At 44.9% G+C, this 21,407-nt stretch overlaps 1 protein-coding gene across 1 annotated transcript in view; it reads right to left on the bottom strand.

Moving 5' to 3' along the window:
- Window positions 1-21,407, bottom strand: part of snrnp200 (small nuclear ribonucleoprotein 200 (U5)) — a 62,600-nt gene that overhangs the window by 692 nt on the left and 40,501 nt on the right. The window contains exons 24-43 of the mRNA XM_031305642.2: window positions 21,063-21,169; window positions 19,947-20,065; window positions 17,916-18,070; window positions 16,830-17,019; window positions 15,641-15,814; window positions 14,190-14,350; window positions 13,181-13,408; window positions 11,739-11,930; window positions 10,284-10,462; window positions 9,898-10,049; window positions 9,204-9,312; window positions 7,648-7,756; window positions 6,757-6,946; window positions 5,837-6,001; window positions 4,850-4,971; window positions 4,197-4,340; window positions 3,739-3,915; window positions 3,300-3,460; window positions 1,987-2,068; window positions 1,256-1,348 (exon numbers count right to left, since the gene is read on the bottom strand). Of these exons, the coding sequence (XP_031161502.2) occupies window positions 1,256-1,348; window positions 1,987-2,068; window positions 3,300-3,460; window positions 3,739-3,915; window positions 4,197-4,340; window positions 4,850-4,971; window positions 5,837-6,001; window positions 6,757-6,946; window positions 7,648-7,756; window positions 9,204-9,312; window positions 9,898-10,049; window positions 10,284-10,462; window positions 11,739-11,930; window positions 13,181-13,408; window positions 14,190-14,350; window positions 15,641-15,814; window positions 16,830-17,019; window positions 17,916-18,070; window positions 19,947-20,065; window positions 21,063-21,169 (3,009 nt within the window). The remainder of the gene's footprint in view (window positions 1-1,255; window positions 1,349-1,986; window positions 2,069-3,299; window positions 3,461-3,738; window positions 3,916-4,196; window positions 4,341-4,849; window positions 4,972-5,836; window positions 6,002-6,756; window positions 6,947-7,647; window positions 7,757-9,203; window positions 9,313-9,897; window positions 10,050-10,283; window positions 10,463-11,738; window positions 11,931-13,180; window positions 13,409-14,189; window positions 14,351-15,640; window positions 15,815-16,829; window positions 17,020-17,915; window positions 18,071-19,946; window positions 20,066-21,062; window positions 21,170-21,407) is intronic.

The following is a 21,407-nucleotide window of genomic DNA, read 5'->3' as shown; positions in this document are numbered from 1 at the left end:
CAGTAGCGTACTTTTTTAGCTCCTACTTCAGAGCAGGGTCTTTTCCCTTTTCATAGGTGTACTTGATTGGTCGAACTTATAAGTCCCGCCCACTGCCAACTCGGAAACTTGCAGACAGAGCAACAACCAACAACGGGACATTTTTAACAATTTTCACCATCTTATTCATCATTAAATTCACTTCTGACAACGTTTTAGGCGAGAAATTAGCTGTTTAGATTTTGAATATAGGCAGTCTTGCGAAGAATTGATGCCGAATTGACAATTTGCTTCAAAGTTTTCTGAGTTGAGAAGCTCCATGAAGTGAGGCGACAGCCAGCAGGCGCCTGCCCCGGCCTCTAGCTCGCCGCTGGGTCAGTCACGCTCAGAGACCTCGCTGTGAGCTGGAGGTCTCTCAGACCGCTCTGACACACACACACACACACACACACACACACACACACACACACACACACACACACACACACACACACACACACACACACACACACACACACACACACACACACCTCGCTGTGAGCTGGAGGTCTCTCAGACCGCTCTCGTAAATAAGAGGCTTTTATTTCACCGTTGACGGTTCGTCTGTTTAAATATCACAACACATGTCCATCAGAAGATTAACGGGAACCTGTGGTTAACTGTCTTTTCGGAGTTAAACTCCACAAGCACACACACACGCATTTGGGCGTAACATGCAATCAACCAATCAGAGATCATCTCCCATTCCCTTTAAAAGCCAGGTGCGTTTGGACCTTGGAGCATTGCTATTATGATGGAGGATTTGCACCGTAATATTTTTATTTGTAATCTTCTGCATGTGTGTGTGCTGCTGTGCGTCCCTGTGTGTGTAACAAGCAAAGTGTGTGTGCTGCTGTGTACGAGCCTAGGAGCATTTTACTAATGCTCTGTTAAAATAACAATGAAATGCTGCGTTATTGACTTTAGACCAGGTTTTTGTTGGTCAATGGTGCCATCACTTCACGCTGCCTCAAGATAGCAATACGCCCAGAATGCACCTGAACACACCTCCCTGTAAGACCAGCACGCCCAGAATGCACCTGAACACACCTCCCTGTAAGACCAGTGGGCGCTGGATGGGAAACTGACTAAGCCCAGGAGACTGACTGTGTCGATCTTAAACTAGCAAAGAGACTTTGCGTTGGCTGCGCCGGCTGCAGGTTAGGAGCCTGAATGTCTTTCACCTGAAGAAACAACAGCCATGTTTTAAAGGTTATATCTGGTTTCTGTCACTGACCTTGGCTTTCTGCTGCAGCGTCAGCCTCTTGATGGAGATCAGGCTGTTAGATTTGGGGTCTCCGATCACCACCCACCAGCCCTCCTCACGTTTCTGAAACAGCCAAAAATGTTCAAGTTTGTTATGCTCCAGTACTCCGTTACCTTTCCTTCTTTACTTCTGTCTCTTTTACTTAATTCCTTCTTTCTCTCCGTCTGTCTTTCCTTCTTTCTGTCTGTCTGTCTTTCCTTCTCTTTCCCTTTTTCCTTGTCTGTCTTTCCTTCTTTCTGTCTGTCTGTCTTTCCTTCTGTCTGTCTGTCTTTCCTTCTGTCTGTCTGTCTGTCTTTCCTTCTGTCTGTCTGTCTGTCTTTCCTTCTGTCTGTCTGTCTGTCCTTCCTTCTGTCTGTCTGTCTTTCCTTCTGTCTGTCTTTCCTTCTGTCTGTCTGTCTGTCTTTCCTTCTGTCTGTCTGTCTTTCCTTCTTTCTCTCCTTCTCTTTCCCTTTTTCCTTGTCTGTCTTTCCTTCCATCTTTCCATCTGTCTGTCTCTCTTTCCTTCTTTCTCTCCTGTCTTTCCTTCCTTCTCTCTTTCCTTCCTTCTCTCTTCCTTCTTTCTCTCTTTCTTTGTTTACTTTTGTCTTTCCTTCTCTCTTTCTTTCCTTCCTTCTGTCTTCCCATCAGTGTATCTTAGTGTACTTCTTCAGTGGTGTTGTAGGCTGTAGCGTTAGCTAGTTGTGATGGGGTTTGTAGTTTACCTGGGGGAAGAGCGGTGCGATGACGGGCCCGGTCACTTCCTCCTCTCTCTCCAGCTGAACCTGAACCAGAACTGGACTGCCGCTGGGAACAGACACGGACAAAGACTTCATTTACTAAGAATAAAAAAAACAGAACTTACCGGACCAAATGTTACAGCGTAACAAACACAGGCATTGGTTCGGACTGTGGTGTGAAGGCCGACCGTCTATTACTATATTAATGTATATAGTATGCACTATATTTGTCCTATGTAATTTGTTATAAGTTCTTCATTGTGTGCAGTCTTTCATTGCAGAACGCACAACAGTTGGGCATTTTGTCAGTGATTCATGTCATTTTTAAAAATGATTTATTACATTTTTCCACTAGTCCCTGCACTGTCACTGGGAATCAGATGAATGTTGGTATCAAACATGGAGTCCACGAAACACATGACCACCTCAGAACCAATCGCATAACGGGATAGCTCAGAACATTCGATTCCCTAGTTGGCCAATCTCTCTCTAAAGGTCCTGACACACCAACCAGACGGCCGACCGTCGGCAGAGAAGTCAGTCGGACTGATCAGTCGGGTCATCGAGTTGGTCCAAAACGTTCCTCAGAACACACGGAAGAGACGCCGACTTGAGCGTACGTTCTGTGCGTGCACGAGACGTAATACAACTGGAAATGAGGAACGCGTCACGTGCGTCTGGCTTCTCCAGCCGACAGTAATGGCGGCTCGTTCAGAATACGATCTCATATTTTACTAAAATAGTTCACCGAAACGTGTTTCTGAAAACATTTTAAGAGAGAAATAGGCCGTGCAGTTGCTGAATCTGTCTTCATTTCAGATCAACAAAGGTCAGTTTAAAAGATTTTCATCAGATTTTGAGAGACTCTAGTCACGCTCATCCTGCTCCCCGTTTCCGCGTTAGCTCTCCACCAATCAGAGGGGTCATTGAGTCCGACTGCCCGCCCTCCGACCCAGCAAGTCAGGTCGGCCCAAATGAAGGCCGACAGCTCCTCCGACGGACGACGGCACGAAACACACCAAACAGACTCGAGTCACCGACCTCGCCAGACTGTCCGACGGCTGATAATCGGCTCGGTGTGTGACGTGGAGTTTGCAGTTTTGTGCGCTGTATCGGAAAGCTGTAGAAGGAAAAGTTAACGCCTGTTTCCCGGCCTGTTCGTGGCATTTAAAGCAACACAGCGAAGGAAAGTAACGTCTATTTTTAGCAGGTTTATACCTGCACGTACATGCTGATATTAGTGGGAAATAAACTGTTTTTGTGCCTTTATGTCTGCGTGTTTTGAATCCAGTGCGTACCTCTTGAGGTTGTCCTTCTCGGCGACTTCGTACGACAGCTCGATGTTGGGGTAGCGGTTACAGAAGCGAGCGACGTCGGCCATCTGGGCGTCGGACAGCTGCAGCAGAGCCGTTCGCTCTTCATCCTCCATCTCCATGATGTCGAAGATGCTCTCCACGCCCTGATGCACAAACAAAGAGAGAGAGACGGGAGAGACGGGAGAGACGGGCGCTCAGTTACAAGTAGGCTGGGTACCGAGACCCTGTGCTAATATCACCGCTATCTACCGGACTGAATAACAACACAGGCTGATTTCGGAGCTACTTAAAAGCCTGCGCTGCTCTCCGATGCTCCGAAACGGACGTTAGAGTCAACAGAAGCATCGCTGCATGTGGCGCTAGTTAACACCACACTTATGCAGCAGGTAACGTTAGCCTACCGTTAGCTAGACGGCCTTACCTTATCTGTGCAGCGCTTGATGTGCTCGGAGGTGAAGAAGGGCAGCTGTTTGAGGTACGAGTCCTTGGACCACATCGCCTGGGTAACCATCTGAGCCAGCTCCATCGCTGCCAGAGCCGGACTCAGCCAACCGTTACTGGACAGCACGTCCACGCAGGCCTGGATCAGCCGCACCGCCTGCAGACACAGCACAGGGCTTAAACACGCACTTAAACACAGCACAGGGCTTAGACACACACTTAAACACAGCACAGGGCTTAGACACACACTTAAACACAACACAGGGCTTAGACACGCACTTAAACACAGCACAGGGCTTAGACACACACTTAAACACAGCACAGGGCTTAGACACACACTTAAACACAGCACAGGGCTTAAACACGCACTTAAACACAACACAGGTGAAACATGCAGACAGGGATACACAAACTTATCAGCCGTAGTTCCCAGCATACCTTGCTGAGGATGTCCTCTGTGTCCGACTGCAGCTCGGCGCTCAGCTGCATGCGGGAGAGGTGCGCCTGCAGCAGCAGGTTGGTCTTCACGTGCGGGTCGTTGAACTTCGGGTTGTTCAGTTTGTGCGGTACTTTCTGCGCCAACTGAAACACAAAAGAGAACTTGTTCCAGCGTACTGACTTTAACTTGTAACCAGAGGTGTTGCAATTAATCAAATAATCGATAAATAGAATCGTGGACGATGCTGCATCGATAATCAGCCGGGCCATAATCGATTATTTCTGTTTATAATTTAATGTAGGCCTAACAACCTTTCTGTTGACATATTCTGGTATGTTTTGCACATTCAGGAAGTGCCATGTGCTCAGTGCTGTAGTTTCATGTATCCAATTTATTTAGTATTACAGCACTGCAGAATGTTTGGTTTTTGAAGTTTGAAAAGCTACGAATTAAACATCCTATATGGCTTTAATAGAAAAATGTATCTGACGCATTGTGATGCATCGAGATATCGAATCGCTGACATGATAATCGAATTGGGAGATCAGTGAAGATTCACAGCTCTACTTGTAACAGAGTTGGTATTAGTACCTTTACTGTAGTAATCTGATTACTTCTCCCAGCTCTGTTACGGTGAGTTGTGTGTGTTTACCTGTCGGAGGAGTTGGTCCTCGTGGTGCCTGATGGGAATGTTGTTGTACTCGGCAGCGTTGGAGATGATCTCGATTAATCCACGGATCTTTGTCTTGGCGTTCAGGGACATGCTGAACAACTCTGCCAATCACAAGCCAGACAACAAGTCAGTCATGCTGGAATCCATCACATGTTTTACATATATCTGGAACGGTTAGTCGAACGACGGAAAAATAATCGATAAACTCATTTTTCCATGCGAAAAAATTACAGAAAATGCCATTTTCAGCCTCTGAAATGTGGAGATTTTCCTGTTTTATATCATATTAAACTGAATATATTTGGATTTTAGACAAAAAAAAACATTTAAAGACTTCACCTTGGACTCTGAGAAACAGGGATGGACTTTTTTTGACTATTTTCTGACATTTTAAAGACTAAACAATTAACTGAGATAAATAATAGTTAGTTGCAGCTTCATGCATAAAGGAGCTACGACAGTTATGATAATCGGGCGACGATAACAACATTCTCAGAGTGTGAAAGGGCAGTTACTAAAAAAGGATGAGAACATCGGAAAAAAGCGACAAACATTTAGAAAAAAAATTACAAAAACAAAATAAAAATAGTCTAAAGTATCGTCCATGTTTTCATCTTTTGACTTTTTATTCACCCAAGTTGTGAATGTTTTTAAAAAGGTGCTTTATGAATTAAGTTATTATTATAATAAGATTTAGAGTGTGAAAGGACACTTTTGCCCAAACAAAAAAAAATCTGAAAAAACTACAAAAATGGCGATAAAAATAGTAAACACATCGGGGAAAAAGCGCCAAAAATGTCAGAAAAAAATGGACGAAAACATGGGATAAAAAGCTAAAACTAACTCTAAAAATTCCATCTTTACCTAAATTTTTTCTGTTTTTAAAAGGGTGCTTTATAAACAAAGTTATTATTATTATAATAATAAGATTTTGGGAGTGTGAAGGAGAGTTGCTGTGGCTCAGACCGATGGTGGTGTAGTTGATGTAGTAGTAGGCAGCGATCATGCCCAGGTTGAGCGGCGCGACGTCCATCTCGTCCTCGATGCTGATGCACTTGGACTGCTCCAGGTCGTGCAGCGTGTGCTCCACCAGCTCCGACAGGTGGTCCGACAGGTGGCGGTGGGACATGCCTGGCACGGGGAACACCAAACCAAAACCAAAACATTTACCAGCTGGTGCAAACATCTGATCCAGGCAAAGTAAAAACCACATTTATCTATTAATATTTAGACGCAACAAATGATATATTTAGCTACAACCAGTCCTTCCAGAAAAATGCAGAGTTTTTTTGTGATTGTTGCAGGGGAAGAAATCCTTGATTATGCGTCACGTTTTCTTAAAAAATGCGATGGAATATGCGGGATATTTATGCAATTTTATGCGATGAAATTGCGGGAACTTGCAAAAATTGTGGTTTCATCGTGGCTTCATCGCGGGGTTTGCAGCTTTCCAATGATGTTCACGTCGCGTAATTACGTCACTTCATAACGTCACTTCATAACGTCACTTCATAACGTTTCCATGGGGAAGCCAACAGTGGAAAATGGCTGCTCTTGTGTGAAGTAAACGCAACATTTTTCAACTTTCTGCTAAGATATATGGGACTTTATTGCAACGAAAATGCGGGGATTATGAAATCATGCAAGCCCCGCATATTTTGCGTGGAAATCAGCAATTTGAAAAAATGCGGCTCCCACATAAATATGCAGACTTTGGCTGATTGTGCGTTGAATTATGCGATCGCATAATCGCGTTTTTCTGGAGGGACCCGGAAACCCGGAAGTCGGATATGATGGATCACATATCATCACGAATCTGAACTGGGCTTAAGGGACGCTGTTCAAAACAGTTCTCTGCCTTTTACACGGGGCAGGACGGGCCTCACCTTGCAGGTTGTAGTAGTTGGGGTTCTGGGTCATGCGGCGGTAGAGGAACGTCCACGTCAGGTAGTCCACGGCGTCCTGCTTGTTCTCCACCGTCTTGGTGACGATCTCGGCGTTGAAGTGGTCGTGGAGGCAGTGGTCCAGGTGAGACTCCACTGGCAGCGGCTCGTACAGGAACTTCTTGAAGAAGTCCTACAGAGAAAAAGGCAAAGAAATAGTTTGGTTCCATTCTTAAGAGGGAGTTATGGTTGTGCCGAGGCTTCACGCAGAGCTTGTAAGTGGGCTGAAGTTTATAATTGTGCGTTGGTGTGTGTGTGTGAGAGAGAGAGTGTGAGAGTGAGACAGAGAGAAAGAGTGTGTGAGAAAGAGAGAGAGAGAGTGTGTGTCTGTGTGTGTGTGTGGTAGAGAGTGTGTGTATGTGTGTCTGTGTGTGTGGTAGAGAGTGTGTGTGTGTGTGTGTGTGTGTGTGTGGTAGAGTGTGTCTGTGTGTGTGGTAGAGTGTGTGTGTGTGTGTGTGTGTGTGTGTGTTTGGTAGAGTGTGTGTGTGTGTGGTAGAGAGTGTGTGTATGTGTGTCTGTGTGTGTGTGTGTGAGAGTTTGGTAGAGAGTGTGTGTGTGTGTGTGTGTGTAGTAGAGAGTGTGTATGTGTGTATGTGTGTGTGTGTGTGTGTGTGTGTGGTAGAGGGTGTGTGTGTGTGTGTGTGTGTGTGTGTGTGGTAGAGAGTGAATAGCGACTCTATAACTACATTTAAACGCGCCATCTTCCAGGTCTGCCGTTAAGTGCTCCTCTTTTCTTTTTTTAAAGTATCGGTTCAGGTTTATGTGTCATTTTTGCACCAATATCAGAATAAACCAACCGATACTCGACCCTGCTGACGACGGAGCAGTCTCTACCTTCTTGGAGCCCTGACACATGATGACACAGCGTCCCTCGTCGTCCAGCATGGGTCTGTTCGCTTTGCCCACCATCTGCAGGACGTCGTAGATCGGATAGTCCACATATCTGAGAGAGAGAGCAGGTACAGAGCCAATGAAATGCAGTTGACATCCAACCAGAAAGTGCAAAAGTAGCATTAAATACCAAAGTGCAAGTTGAGTACAGTGTGTGTGTGTGTGTGTGTGTGTGTGTGGTAGAGACACACACACACACACTTACACTCTCACACACACACACACACACTCTACCACACTCACACACTCACACTTTTGCAGCCAGAAGTGCAAAAGCAGAATTAAATACCAAAGTGCAGGTTGAGTACAGCATTCTGTGCAGTTATGTCACTAACGCTGCAAAAGTGTGAGAGTGTGTGTGTGTGTGGTAGAGAGACACACACACACACACACACTTACACTCTCACACACACACTCTCTACCACACACACACTTCTGCAGCCAGAAGTGCAAAAGCAGAATTAAATACCAAAGTGCAGGTTGAGTACAGTATTCTGTGCAGTTATGTCACTAACGCTGCAAAAAAATCATTAGAAAGGCTTAGGGTTGGGTACCGTTTGGAATTTTAAGATTCCGATGCCAAACCGGTACTTTTAAAACAATTCCGATTCCTAAACAGATTCTTGAAAAACTGAAAAAGTATATGTTGATTAGCGATCCCGTGCACTGAATGGTTAATATGCTTTTACATCCGTTTTGGTGAGCCCAGAGGGAAAATATGGCATTTTAAAAGTAGCCTACATTTACGGTAGCTAGCTAACGGTAGACTACAGAGAAAGGGGGATATTAAGACGTCTGTTTCGGAGCGACAGAGGGAAAATATTTCAGTCGACACATTAAGTGGAACTGAAATGAGGAACTGAAATTTGCGTTCTAATCCGGTCCGATTCCTACAGGTTGCGTAGAAACCGGTTCCATAGTGGAACCAGGTTTCGGTACCCAACCCTAGAAAAGGCTGCGACGTATCGCAGAAGAAATTCTGATTATTTCGATGTTACAGTGAAAACACACCGGCTGGGTAAGCATTGCGTATGGCCCGCGAAGCGTCAATACGTGCTTGATCGCGCCAACAGATTATGAGCGCTGCTGAATACATTTAAGCATCCATGTTTAAAAATATATGTTTGGGTTGATGTCTGGAATGTATACATTAAACTATAAGCATTTACTTTACCCCTCGAACAATATCCCCATGTTTTTTTCCCTAACTAACTTCACTACTTCGTTTCAGCTCCTGTGGTTTGTTTTTGTGCCGTTCCGTTCGTTTCCGAGCCCAAACGCACACCAAACCGCCCAAATTTCTCCCCAGAAAACAGACCAATCTGTAAACGCTGACTTGTCGGATCGTTTCTGCAGCCGGCCGATTAAAAACAGACGCTTCGCTTCATTCATCACCGGACAAATAGGCTCCGAACTGTACAACGTTATACCGGCCAGAGTTCTGCTGATCATGCATCGTAAACGCCTCAATGAGAACACGAAAACAGCGGGAGCCTTACGCGTGGATTTTGCCGTTGTAGTACTGGGTGTCCATGACGATGACGAGGTGTGCGGAGATGTTGATGCCCCAGCAGAGCGACCGAGAAGAAACCACCACCTGAACAGCACCTGTAACAAGACAAGAACCGGAGACACCAAACATATTTACTGTTGTTGTTGTAGGTCTAGAGCAGTGGTTCTCAAAGTTTTTTCAATAATGTACCTCCTTTGAATTGTTTTTTAAGCCAAGTACCCCCTGACCAGCACAAAATAATACAATACAGGTACAGTACAGCGCTGGTAGCGATAGATTTACTAAACAACAACCTTGTAACTGAAAAACATTTAAATGCTACGTTTCAAATGTTGCGTTCAGCAATCGCTATCGAATCAACAGCCCCGTGCAATTTAGCTCGCAGGTGAAGAATACAAACAACGAAAATCACCAGTTAACTTAATTTAAATTTGCTAGACCAGGCTTAAATGAACTGACAACATAAGTTATACCACTGACAGTTCTCAAGGCGGACACACACAATCTCAACTGGCTAGTTAGCCTCGTGTGTCCGCGCTATTCTTCGACATGCACTCTCACAATGCGGCCCTATTTCTGATACCGTGGGGGGCAGAAATGTTGCCGTGGGGGGCCGCCACGGTCAAATCAACATAGAGGAAACACTGAAGCAGACAGAGCAGAGCAGGAGGGTGTCCTACCGGAGTTGAAGAGCTGCTCCACTATTCGGCGCTCGGTTGCAGACAGGCCCTCGTGCAGGTAGCCGACGCCGTTGGCCAGAGTCTCTTTCAGAGTCGAGTCGTTTATTTTCTCCAGGAAGGGAACGAGGTCCTTCTCGGTGCAATGCAAGAACCTACGGAGAGACAAACATTGTTAGGATGTAACCGCAACATAGACACCATCACAGTCTGTCCCTCATCGACAGCTATGATCTCAGCGACTACGTTTACATGCACATAATAGTGTGTTTTTTGCTCTTTTTCTGGAAATAATTCTGGACAATATTGCAACTAACGCTTTGGCTACATTGAACGTGTAATGTATGCGGACTGTTGGCGGAGCGAACGTGATCATTGTCGTGTCTGACCTCTGAGGAACCACGTCCGCAGCGCAGAAGGTGAGGATGTCGATGGCCGTGAGGCGAGTCTGTCTGCGGGACGGGACGAACACCACGGCCGGCTTGGAGGGAGAGTGCTTCATGATGGCGTGGTAAACGGGCTTCGCCATGGACAGCAGGCGAGTCTGAGTGTGACTCACGTTGAAGCCCTGAAACAGAACAGAAACGTTGGCAGCAAATCAGGAACGGGACAGGAACGCACTTCTCCTTGGGTGGCATGGGTTTGTGTTAAAGGAACACGCCGACTTATCAGGACTTTGTCTTATTCCCCGTATCCCCCAGAGTTAGATAAGTCCACACATACCCTTCTCATCTCCGTGCATGTCCTAACTCTGTCTGACGCCCCCACTGCTAGCCTAGCTTAGCACAGATCCTGGAGGTAACCGGCTCCATCTAGCCTAGCTTAGCACAGATCCCGGAGGTAACTGGATTCATCTAGCCTAGCTTAGCACAGATCCTGGAGGTAACCGGCTCCATCTAGCCTAGCTTAGCACAGATCCTGGAGGTAACCGGCTCCATCTAGCCTAGCTTAGCACAGATCCTGGAGGTAACCGGCTCCATCTAGCCTAGCTTAGCACAGATCCCGGAGGTAACCGGCTCCATCTAGCCTAGCTTAGCACAGATCCTGGAGGTAACTGGCTCCATCTAGCCTACTGCTCCCAATAAGTGACAAAATAACGCCAACATTTTCCTATTTACATGTTGTGATTTGTAGAGTCACAGCGTGTACAAATAACAAGGTCACATGACACACAGCCATCTTCTAACCGTATACATACTGGGAACTATATTCTCAGAAGGTGAAGCACTGCTACTTGGGCGGAGTGATTTGCTCGCCGCACCTGAGAAGCCCCGTGGTGAGGAGCAGAGAGTAGCAACGGTGCTTTTCAGGTGTTGTGCTAATCACTCGACAGTAAGTCGCCGTGTTCCTTTAAGAGATGTTCAAATACCTTATTTTGCTTCCCGATTCCTGAACTTCGAGTACTGATTAGACACCAGTGTGTCATATTTGTTATCTTGTTTTATCTGCTATACACTACCATCCTTGTATGGTATAGTAGTATAGCATAGTATAGTAGTAGTGTATAGTATGTATATGTGAGAGGATGGATTTCTATCTTTGTTGTTAAATGTCTTTGCAAAACATGAACAAACAACCAATAAACACCACAGAACTTTCTTTTATGATCCAGTCTCCAGTCAGTCATAACGGAAAATGAACATAAATAAACTTTGAACTTCATAGTAGATTTTCTTCAGGGCTAAATTATGTGGTATTTGATCAGTGCATTGACTCCAGTACTCGCCATCTGATACGAGTATTTCAAGCGGTATCGGAGGCTTTTCAGACGCAGGTATCAGAGAACCTCTCTAGTTTGTGTACACTACCCCTACTTTTCGTTGACTTGCACACAGTTTACAGACCTGGATGTGCAGCTCCAGAGGAACCGGTCTGACGTTGGGGTGGAAGTTGAACGTGGCCGTGGTGCTGCAGCCGAGCCAGTGGGCCACGTCTTTGGCGTTGGACAGAGACGAGCTGAGCGCCACGATGCGGATGGGACGCTCGATCTGAGAGGAGATGTACCTCATCCTGGAGCAGATCACTTCCAACACAGGCTGACGGAAAGAAACAAGAAAGGTTAACACGATACACAGAAAGGGATGCACAATATATAGCTGTTTTATATGTTATTATATTATTTATATGATCGCGGTATCAAGTCTTCGTCCTTTAGATCCTAAAGTCTCTGGAACGATCTGCCTGAGGAAATCAGCGCAGCGTACTCCTTTAGGTCTCTTTTTGGCCTCTGTTGATGCTTTTAAAAAGCAGCTGAAGACTCACTGGTTTAAACTGGCTTTTGTCTCATGTTTTTAATTTTGGGTTTTAGGACTGTTTACATTTTTATTTTTTTTTTTGCTTGCTCATGTTACTGTTTGGGTCTTATTTTAACCCTCGGGTCACATTTGACCCGTTTACAAAAACTTTCTATATCAGAAATATGACAAAAAAACGCTGAAAAAAGTGACCAAAAAAATCAGAGAAAGTGACAAAAAAACACAAAAAACGTGTTAAAAAAAGTTAGAAAAAAAATTGGAAAACGACAAAAAAAAACTTCTGAAAAAAAAATGACAAAAGAATTTGAATAAAATCGAAAAAAAACATCGAGAAAAGTGTCGAAAAAGAACAAAATGTTGAAATTTCGACCCAGAAAAACATGAAGTTGCATCATGGTCTCTCTCTCTCTGTCTGTCTGTCTGTCTGTCTGTCTCTCTGTCTGTCTGTCTCTCTGTCTGTCTCTCTGTCTCTCTGTCTGTCTCTCTGTCTCTCTCTCTGTGTCTCTCTCTCTGTGTCTCTCTCTCTCTCTCTGTCTGTCTGTGTCTCTCTCTCCGTCTCTCTCTCTGTGTCTGTCTCTCTCTCCGTCTCTCTCTCTGTGTCTGTCTCTCTCCGTCTCTCTCTCTGTGTCTGTCTCTCTCTCTCTCTCTCTCTGTGTGTCTGTGTCTCTCTCCGTCTGTCTGTCTCTCTCTCTGTGTCTGTCTCTCTCTCTGTGTCTGTCTCTCTCTCTGTGTCTGTCTCTCTCTCTCTGTGTCTGTCTCTCTCTCTCTGTGTCTGTCTGTCTCTCTCTGTGTCTGTCTCTCTCTCTCTGTGTCTGTCTGTCTCTCTCTCTGTGTCTCTCTCTGTCTGTCTGTGTCTCTCTCTCTCTCTCTCTGTGTCTCTCTCTGTCTGTCTGTGTCTCTCTCTGTGTCTCTCTCTGTCTCTCTCTCTCCCTCTCTGTGTCTCTCCCTCTGTCTGTCTCTCTCTCTCTCTCCCTCCCTCCCTCTCTCTCATTTATGATACAGATGAGGATGAAATGTCTTTGCGTTCTTACTCCGTTCTCTCCTCCGATCAGGTGAGTCTCGTCCACGATGAAGAGGCTGACATTCTGGACGTTCTTCCTCTGTTTCCAGCGCCGAGACAGGATGTCCCATTTGTCGGGGGTGCTGACGATAATGTCCCCTTTCCCCAGGAGCTTCAGATCGGTGCTGGTTTCTCCCGTCAGCAGCACCACCTTTTTGTTCAGGATGTCCTGGAACTTCTGGTGCCAGTCGACAAACACCTGAGGGACAAAAAGATTCACAGAACGGAAACTAGAATCACGTTTTCCTCCGCCAACCTGTCAAGTTGCAGTTTACATCCACGTTTGTCCAGACTCAATATGTGCACTAACGACATTGAAGCGGTTTAATGAAAGGTATTACAGTACGTACTGCACAAAAAAACAAAAAGCTTTCAACAAAGTTTCAATAAAACGCATTGAAAAAAGTGACCAAAATGTCTAAAAAAGCGACAAGAAAAAGGCAGCATAAACGTTGAAAAAAAAACAACAAAAGGCTTTAAAAAAATTTAATAAAAAGCATAGAAAAAAGTGACCAAAATATTGAAAAATGCAACAAAAAAAATACGAAAAAAAGCAGCAAAAATGTTGAAAAAACGACAAAAATCTTAAAAAAAAACAAAAAACAAATAGAAAGCATAGAAAAAAGTGACCAAAATATTGAAAAATGCAACAAAAAAAGACGAAAAAAAACAGCAAAAATGTTAAAAAAGACAAAAATCTTTTAAAAAAACTTCAATAAAAAGCATACAAAAAGTGACAAAAAACAGCAAAAACGAAAAGCAATAAAAACATTGAAAAAAAGTGTCCAAAAATCGTTTAAAGAAAGTTAATAAAAATATACAACATTTCTGAAAATAACGACAAAAATGTCCCGTTTTCCCGCCCTCTGAACATATCTGAAAAGGTGATGTGGTCCTATATTCGGCCACGTCTGTCTCCAGCACGGAGGCATAAACAGTAAGTAAATACTTTAGATATAAGCTCCCGGAGGAGTTGGTACCTGCTCGGCCAGAGCTTCCATCGGGGTGATGTAGACGCAGCGACCTTCGGCGTTGTGCAGCAGCATCCTCAGAATAGCAAACTCCGCACAGATGGTCTTTCCACTGCCGGTGGGAGCGCCCACAAACACGTTATCGTCGCTGTTGTACACAGCGTTGAACACTGGAGGGACAGAAACAATACGACAAAGTCAAGAAAACATTTAGGGCCCTATTTTAACGATCTGAGAGCACGGCGTGAAGCGCCTGGCGCAGGTGCGTTTAGGGCGTCCAAATCCACTTTTGCTAGTTTAACGGAGGAAAAAAGGGTCCGTGCGCCAGGCGCATGGTTCAAAAGGGTTGTACTTAGTGTACGTCCACACCGCCGCTGACCTGATCTTCTAAAGATACAGGAAGTCATTCATTTTCAATGGAAGCTGCTTCTCTCAGCTGCAAGGAGCGGAAAATCTGTCGGCGTCACGTTTTGAGCGACCAGAGAGTCAATCAGAAAGTTGAAAGTAGGTCAACTTTATGGTAATGAGCTATGACGCGGTTCAGCGGCAACCAATCAGAATATAGACGTCCTTCACGCTGGCTGATTCCAGAGAAACATACGATGTAAACTTTGGTTCCTACCAAAACATTAGTTCAGAGAAAAAGGAGGAGAAGCTCATCATGGCCGTTGCTGGGTTCCCTATCATTTATGATATTTGCGTATAGGGACCAGTTAACGTTACCTGCCGGTCACATGGTCTCTAAACAGTCCGCTCACGGTGAAGTCCTGCACGGAGCAACAGCTGGCGGCTGCTCGCTCTGCCTGCACGCTGCCGCGGTTCAGCGGCTAACGAGCGAGCTAACTGCTAACAGACACCGCTGCGACCAACAACCAATACACATTCTGTCATTATATATGTCATTTATAAAAGGTTTCTAGTGTCAGTGTATTGGCCGTGCAGTGGCTGCTTGATCTTTTTCCATGATGAACATAGAATGCTGCTACGTCAGAGCGGCCAAAGCCTCAAACAGCTTCCCCGGACTTTCTGACCAGCGTCCTTGACCGGGCGGCCAGAGCTGCTTTGCAGCTCGGCGGCGGTGTGGACGTACAGTTAGTGTCTTCATTAATCAGAGGGGTGTTTTGGGCGTAACATGCAATCAACCAATCAGAGATCATCTCCCATTCCCTTTAAAAGCCAGGCGCGTTTGGACCTTGGAGCATTGCTGTTATGATGGAGGAGTTGCACCGTAATATTTTAATTTGTAATCTTCTGCATGTGTGTGTGCTGCTGTGCGTCCCTGTGTGTGTAACAAGCATAGTGTGTGAGCTGTGCACGAGCCTAGGAGCATTTTACTAATGCTCTGTTAAAATAACAATGAAATGCTGCGTTACTGACTTTAGACCAGGTTTTTGTTGGTCAATGGTGCGATCACTTCCCGCTGCCTTAGGGCCTTATTTCGGACAAATTCCCAGAAGTACCTTGTGTCTGAATGGGGTTGAAGAAGGGGAATTTGTTCTGGTAGAGCGCCTCGAAGGCTGAGTTTCTGAGAGCAGTGACGGGCAGAGGCTGCAGGTCCAGCAGCTCCGTCGGTGGCGGGTACTTCTCCGGTAGGATCAGGTGACGGAAGGATACCGGGAGCTGAGTCTCACACGCTGAGAAGAAAAAGAAAACGTAAAGAAGTTTGATGAAACGAAAACATTGTGTGAATTCTACAACACAAGTCAACTTAATTGTCAATTCTGCAATATGTGCCAGACATGCAGAAGAAATCGAAAATACGTTTCTCTCCAGCCCTCAATCAGGAGAGGTACCACAAGTATAATATAAAAGATAAGGAACATAATATACTAATAAAGATTAAAAAGATAATACAGTGTTTTCCCTCGCTTTGTGGAAGACTTAGGGGCGCATATTTGGCCGGGGATTTAGACATCCTTCCTAAAACAAATTGCTATTTCCCCGGATCTACTACATACATACTTTGTAGTCTGTGTGTGTGTGTGTGTGTGTGTGTCTGTGTGTGTGTGTGTCTCTGTCTGTCTGTGTGTGTGTGTGTGTGTGTGTGTGTGTGTGTGTGTCTGTGTGTGTCTCTGTCTGTGTGTGTGTGTGTCTCTGTGTGTCTCTGTCTGTGTGTGTGTGTGTCTCTGTCTGTCTGTGTGTGTGTGTGTGTGTGTGTGTGTCTCTGTCTGTGTGTGTGTGTGTGTGTGTGTGTCTCTGTCTGTGTGTGTGTGTGTGTGTGTGTGTGTGTGTGTGTGTGTGTCTGTCTGTCTGTGTGTGTGTCTCTGTCTGTGTGTGTGTGTCTCTGTCTGTGTGTGTGTGTGTGTGTGTGTGTGTGTGTCTCTGTCTGTGTGTGTGTGTGTGTGTGTGTGTGTGTGTGTGTGTGTGTGTGTGTGTGTGTGTGTTTCTCTCCGTTATTATCTCCATATCTGTGTCTAGAGCAGATGATACATCAATCACCCTCAAAAAGCTTCAAGACTAAACGTAAAGCTGAAGAAATCCAACTACAGTCATTAGATCAGAAAAAAGTCTTTCAGCGACATTCATTCAGCTCGGGTGCTGCACCTAAACCTTATAATGACGGAAACCCCTGTAACACATACAGTCCAATCATACATTTTAAAGTGTGCAAACCAAACCGTATACGAGTGTTTCAGTGAAGTCACTTACAGAGCCATCGGTCCGAGACCACGCGGATGAAGTACTGCGGCGGCAGAGGCTCGAACACCGGCACAAAGAACGTCACAAGGTGTTCGTCCTGGGCGTACTTGGCTTTGAGCAGGAAGTACTCGTGGTGGAGGATGACCTCGCTGTCCACATCCTCAACCAGGATCCAGAAAGCCTCAGAGGATCCGTGAATCTATGGGGGGGAAAGGAAGGACGCGCTGGGTTTTTACAGGCAGCTTCGAAGGCAGCAGAGCGGAGCGTTTAGATTCATTCTCTCTATTTTTATTGAAGATATATGGATAATATTAAATGACGAGGCATTTTTTAATACTCGATACTGCAGAGGCAATTCAGTCTGTGCCTAAAAAGTATTCAATTCAGTACCCAGAACCTCCTCAACACATCTGTCTCAAACTGATAAGAGTGGTAGTAGCTATAAAATCCTAAAGATACACACACACACACACACAGAGAGACACACACACACACACACACAGACAGACACACACACACAAAGACAGACACACACACAGAGACAGACAGACACACACACACACACACACACACACAGACACACAGAAACAGACGCAGAGAGACACACACACACACACACAGAAAGACACAGAGACACACACAGAAACAGACACACAGAGACACGCAGAGAGACACACACACACACACACAGAAACAGACACACAGACACACAGACACACACACACACAGAAACAGACGCAGAGAGACACGCAGAGAGACACACACACACACAGAAAGACACACAGAGACACACACACACAGAAACAGACACGCAGAGAGACACACACACACACACACACACACACACACACACACACACACACACAGAAACAGACACAGACACAGACACACACACACACACACAGAAACAGACACAGAGACACACACACACACACACACAGACAGAGACAGACACACACACACACAGAAACAGATGCAGAGACAGACACACAGAAACAGACACACACGTCTCAAACCGATAAGAGTAGACGTATCTATAAAGTCCTACAGATACCCATCCCTATTTAGGAGAACATCGAGGGTCTAAGCACTGACCTTGTCATCCCACTGGAAGTCCGGCGTGACGGTGAGCTCCACTTTCAGCGTGGAGCGGGTGATTGGCTGCAGGTGGACAGCCAGGTCCAGTTTGGGGAACTGGTGGACGTATTTGTGGATGGTCTTCCCCATTTTTGGCATTCGGATCAGCTCACCTGAAAAATTAAAAGCATGGCTTGTGGTTACTCTCCAGGCTGCCTTGCACAGCCAGACCTACCTCCACAGCGCTGTGAAGTAAGGTCTGGCTACACCACAGATGCATTCTGGGATTAGGAGATGAAAATGTTTGCATTTTTTTAAACCAATCACAACGGTCTTGGGCAGCGCTAAGCTCCAGACGCAGCGACGGTGGCTCTGCTAAATAGTCTCAGGAAGGAACTTGTTTTGGTGGAACATTTGCACCTCACAAAAGAAAACGCCTCATACAATATTAAATGAAGTTAACTGTTGACACAATACAGTAACGGGAGCTATTTAAATTAGCTGATACATGGTTAAACCTCATTGGCTCTTACCAGTGTATCTCTGTGTGTACTTCGTCCACAACAATCCCACCAATCAGTCCCAAAACCTCCCAGTTAGAGAGGAAATGACCTAAACATATTCTTTGTAAATCTTTACAATTATTCCCTGAAAGAACCAAGCAGGCCTGACTTGTTGCACCATCCAAATTCTCCTCAAAACTTGACATTTTCAGCGTGTAACGGTGCTCAAACGTTCCAGTTAATGTTGCCTGATCCGATAGGAGTTAAAGTTTACACAAAAAATGTGGAAAGCTAATAGCCTGGAAATCCAGACCCAAATCCCAAAGATTAAGGGTCTGGCATTGAGTAATGAAAATGGCCCAACTCGAGGGGCGGAACCAAGCATGCATTTGAAAATCTCACTGCACGCGATTGGATAACACTACGACCAATCACAACAATACACGGGGTGACATATCCAAAGCCCCAAACTCTTAGCTACCAGAGGAGCTAACTGGTAGATTAAAGTCTTAGCTACCAGAGGAGCAAAACAGCCAAAAACGTCCTTCTTGCAAAGGAACGATTGGAGCGCCGTCTTCTGTTCCTCTTTTAGATAAAAAGCCAAGTCTAACTCGTTCATTGTAGCGGCCAAAGCCGTTTCAAACAACTGGTGTTCATCTGTAGCCATTTTGCAATGTTTACTAATGACTTGGACGTCGCAGCGCTGTCATCATCTGTTTAGCTCGCCTCTGGCCCGCCTAAATCAGATACAGCGATGTGATTGGTGCAGCTCGGCTACCAGGGCATAGCTAATGAGCATCATTGCTCAATGCCAGAGCGACTCGCAGAGCAAATTACAATTGTGCTCTCGGGAGAACTCTGCATTTCCAGGGTAGAAAGATAATGGACCTATCCTGTAAATCAGTGGTTCTCAAACTTTTTTTAATAATGTACCCCCTGTGAAATATTCTCTGTGCCAAGTACCCCCTGACCAGCGCAAAGCATTTTTTTGGGGGAAAAAAAGCCTGTATAAAGAGGTACATTACAGCGTTGCACCGCCCCCAACAACTTTGTAACTGAAAAACATTTAAATGCTACTTCAAATGTTTAAAATCCATTACTAAATTAATTTACTATTATAGTATAATTTTTCAGGGAAATATGCATGATTGATATTTTTAAATTAACCATCCATCCATCCATCTTCGTCCGCTTATCCGCTATCGGATCGCGGGGGTAGCAGCTCCAGCAGGGGACCCCAAACTTCCCTTTCCCGAGCCACATTAACCAGCTCCGACTGGGGGATCCCGAGGCGTTCCCAGGCCAGGTTGGAGATATAATCCCTCCACCTAGTCCTGGGTCTTCCCCGAGGCCTCCTCCCAGCTGGACGTGCCTGGAACACCTCCCTAGGGAGGCTCCCAGGGGGCATCCTTACCAGACATTAACATTTTTTAAAAATCTCACGTACCCCCTGCAGTGCTCCAAAGTACCCCTAGGGGTACGCGGACCCCCATTTGAGAAACAGTCCTGTAAATTAACCACTGTGGATATAGACGAGAAAACTCACCGATCTCATTGTGGTTGAGGTCGTAGAGACGCTCGAAGGGGAAGTTCTTCTTCTCGATCTTCTTGATGACTTCCTCTGGAAGCTTCTTGAACTGTCGCAGCGGAGACATCGACTGCCACCTGCAACGCGACAATAAGGATACAGAACATCAGCGGCCTGCCTCTGCAGACAGGGCTGTGCAATTAAGCGGAATTTTAATTGCGATTACGATTTCGGCACACACAGTAATCGAGAAAAACGATTATTTTGCACATTAAGTTTTGCAAGTAAACTCTTACTATGTCTTGTGTTCTGAATGAAAACAAAAATGTTAAAATGGGAAAAGTATTAAAGAAATTTCACAGTTCTAGGTGTTTTCACTGTTGATTTGTTTAACTTTTTCCGCTGTTTTTTTAAGTTCAATGATTGCAACATCTTTCCAAAAGTCATTGAGTAATCTTGTTAAATAATCGTGTTTTTATTTAATTTTATTTTAACATTATAGTTTAATATCCTACAAGATTCTCTTATATATTTTACAAGAGTTTCTTATATATTCTTTAATTTTGTGTCTTAGACTAGAGCTCCAAGGAGAAGCAGCTGACATATCATATTCTTTGTTGAAGCTATTCTTTGTTTTCAGAACTCAGTCTCTCCTTTTTAGATAAGGGTGAAAAAGGCCATAACATTTGCTCTGTGTCTCTTTCTGTCTCCTGCTTTAAAATGTGTTTAGGCTAAAGTGGGAAACAGGAGCAGAGGGGAAGGTTGTAAAGTCATTATGACTGTTTATGGTGTTTTTTCATCTGTGAAGTTGCTAAACTTATCCTGAAGGGGGGGTGGTTTAAGTGAGTTTCTGCTATATAGATGTATGGATTGTTAAGCTTGGTCAGAAGACCCTTTCAGATGTACCATGAGTACTCATGAAACTAGTAACACTAGTAAATAAATACTCAAAGACCAAACTTTGGTTTAATTCTCAGTAAGTCTTTCCTTGTGTTTTTAATCTACTCTCCTGCTGTTAACAAGAAAACTTCTACTACAATCGGAATTTCAATATTTACCAAAATAATTGTGATTATGATTTTTTTCCATGATCGAGCAGCCCTACAACCGGAGAGGAAAGAGAGACGGACTTACATTCTCTTGTCGATCATCTTGCAAAGATTCATGGTCTTGTCCGTCAGCTGAGCCCAGCCTCTGTTGAGAACGATCTCAAATATCGCCCGCATCAATCTTCCAGCACTCTGTCAGAAAATAATTAAAGTGCCCATATTATGAAAAAAATCACTTTTTCTGGGATTTGGGGAGTTATTTTGTGTCTCTGGTGCTTCCACACACATACAAACTTTGAAAAAATCCATCCATGGTGTTTAGAGTGAGATACGGTTTCTGAATGTGTCCTGCCTTCAGTCTCTGGGTGAGCTGGTCAAAATCTGCACGGCTTGTGACGTCACAAGCCGAAACGAGCAGGCTAACCGCAAC

The sequence above is a fragment of the Sander lucioperca genome, chromosome 2 (genome assembly GCF_008315115.2).
Source record: "Sander lucioperca isolate FBNREF2018 chromosome 2, SLUC_FBN_1.2, whole genome shotgun sequence".
NCBI classification, from domain to species: Eukaryota; Metazoa; Chordata; class Actinopteri; order Perciformes; family Percidae; genus Sander; species Sander lucioperca.
This window is presented reverse-complemented; position numbering and strand designations above follow the sequence as displayed.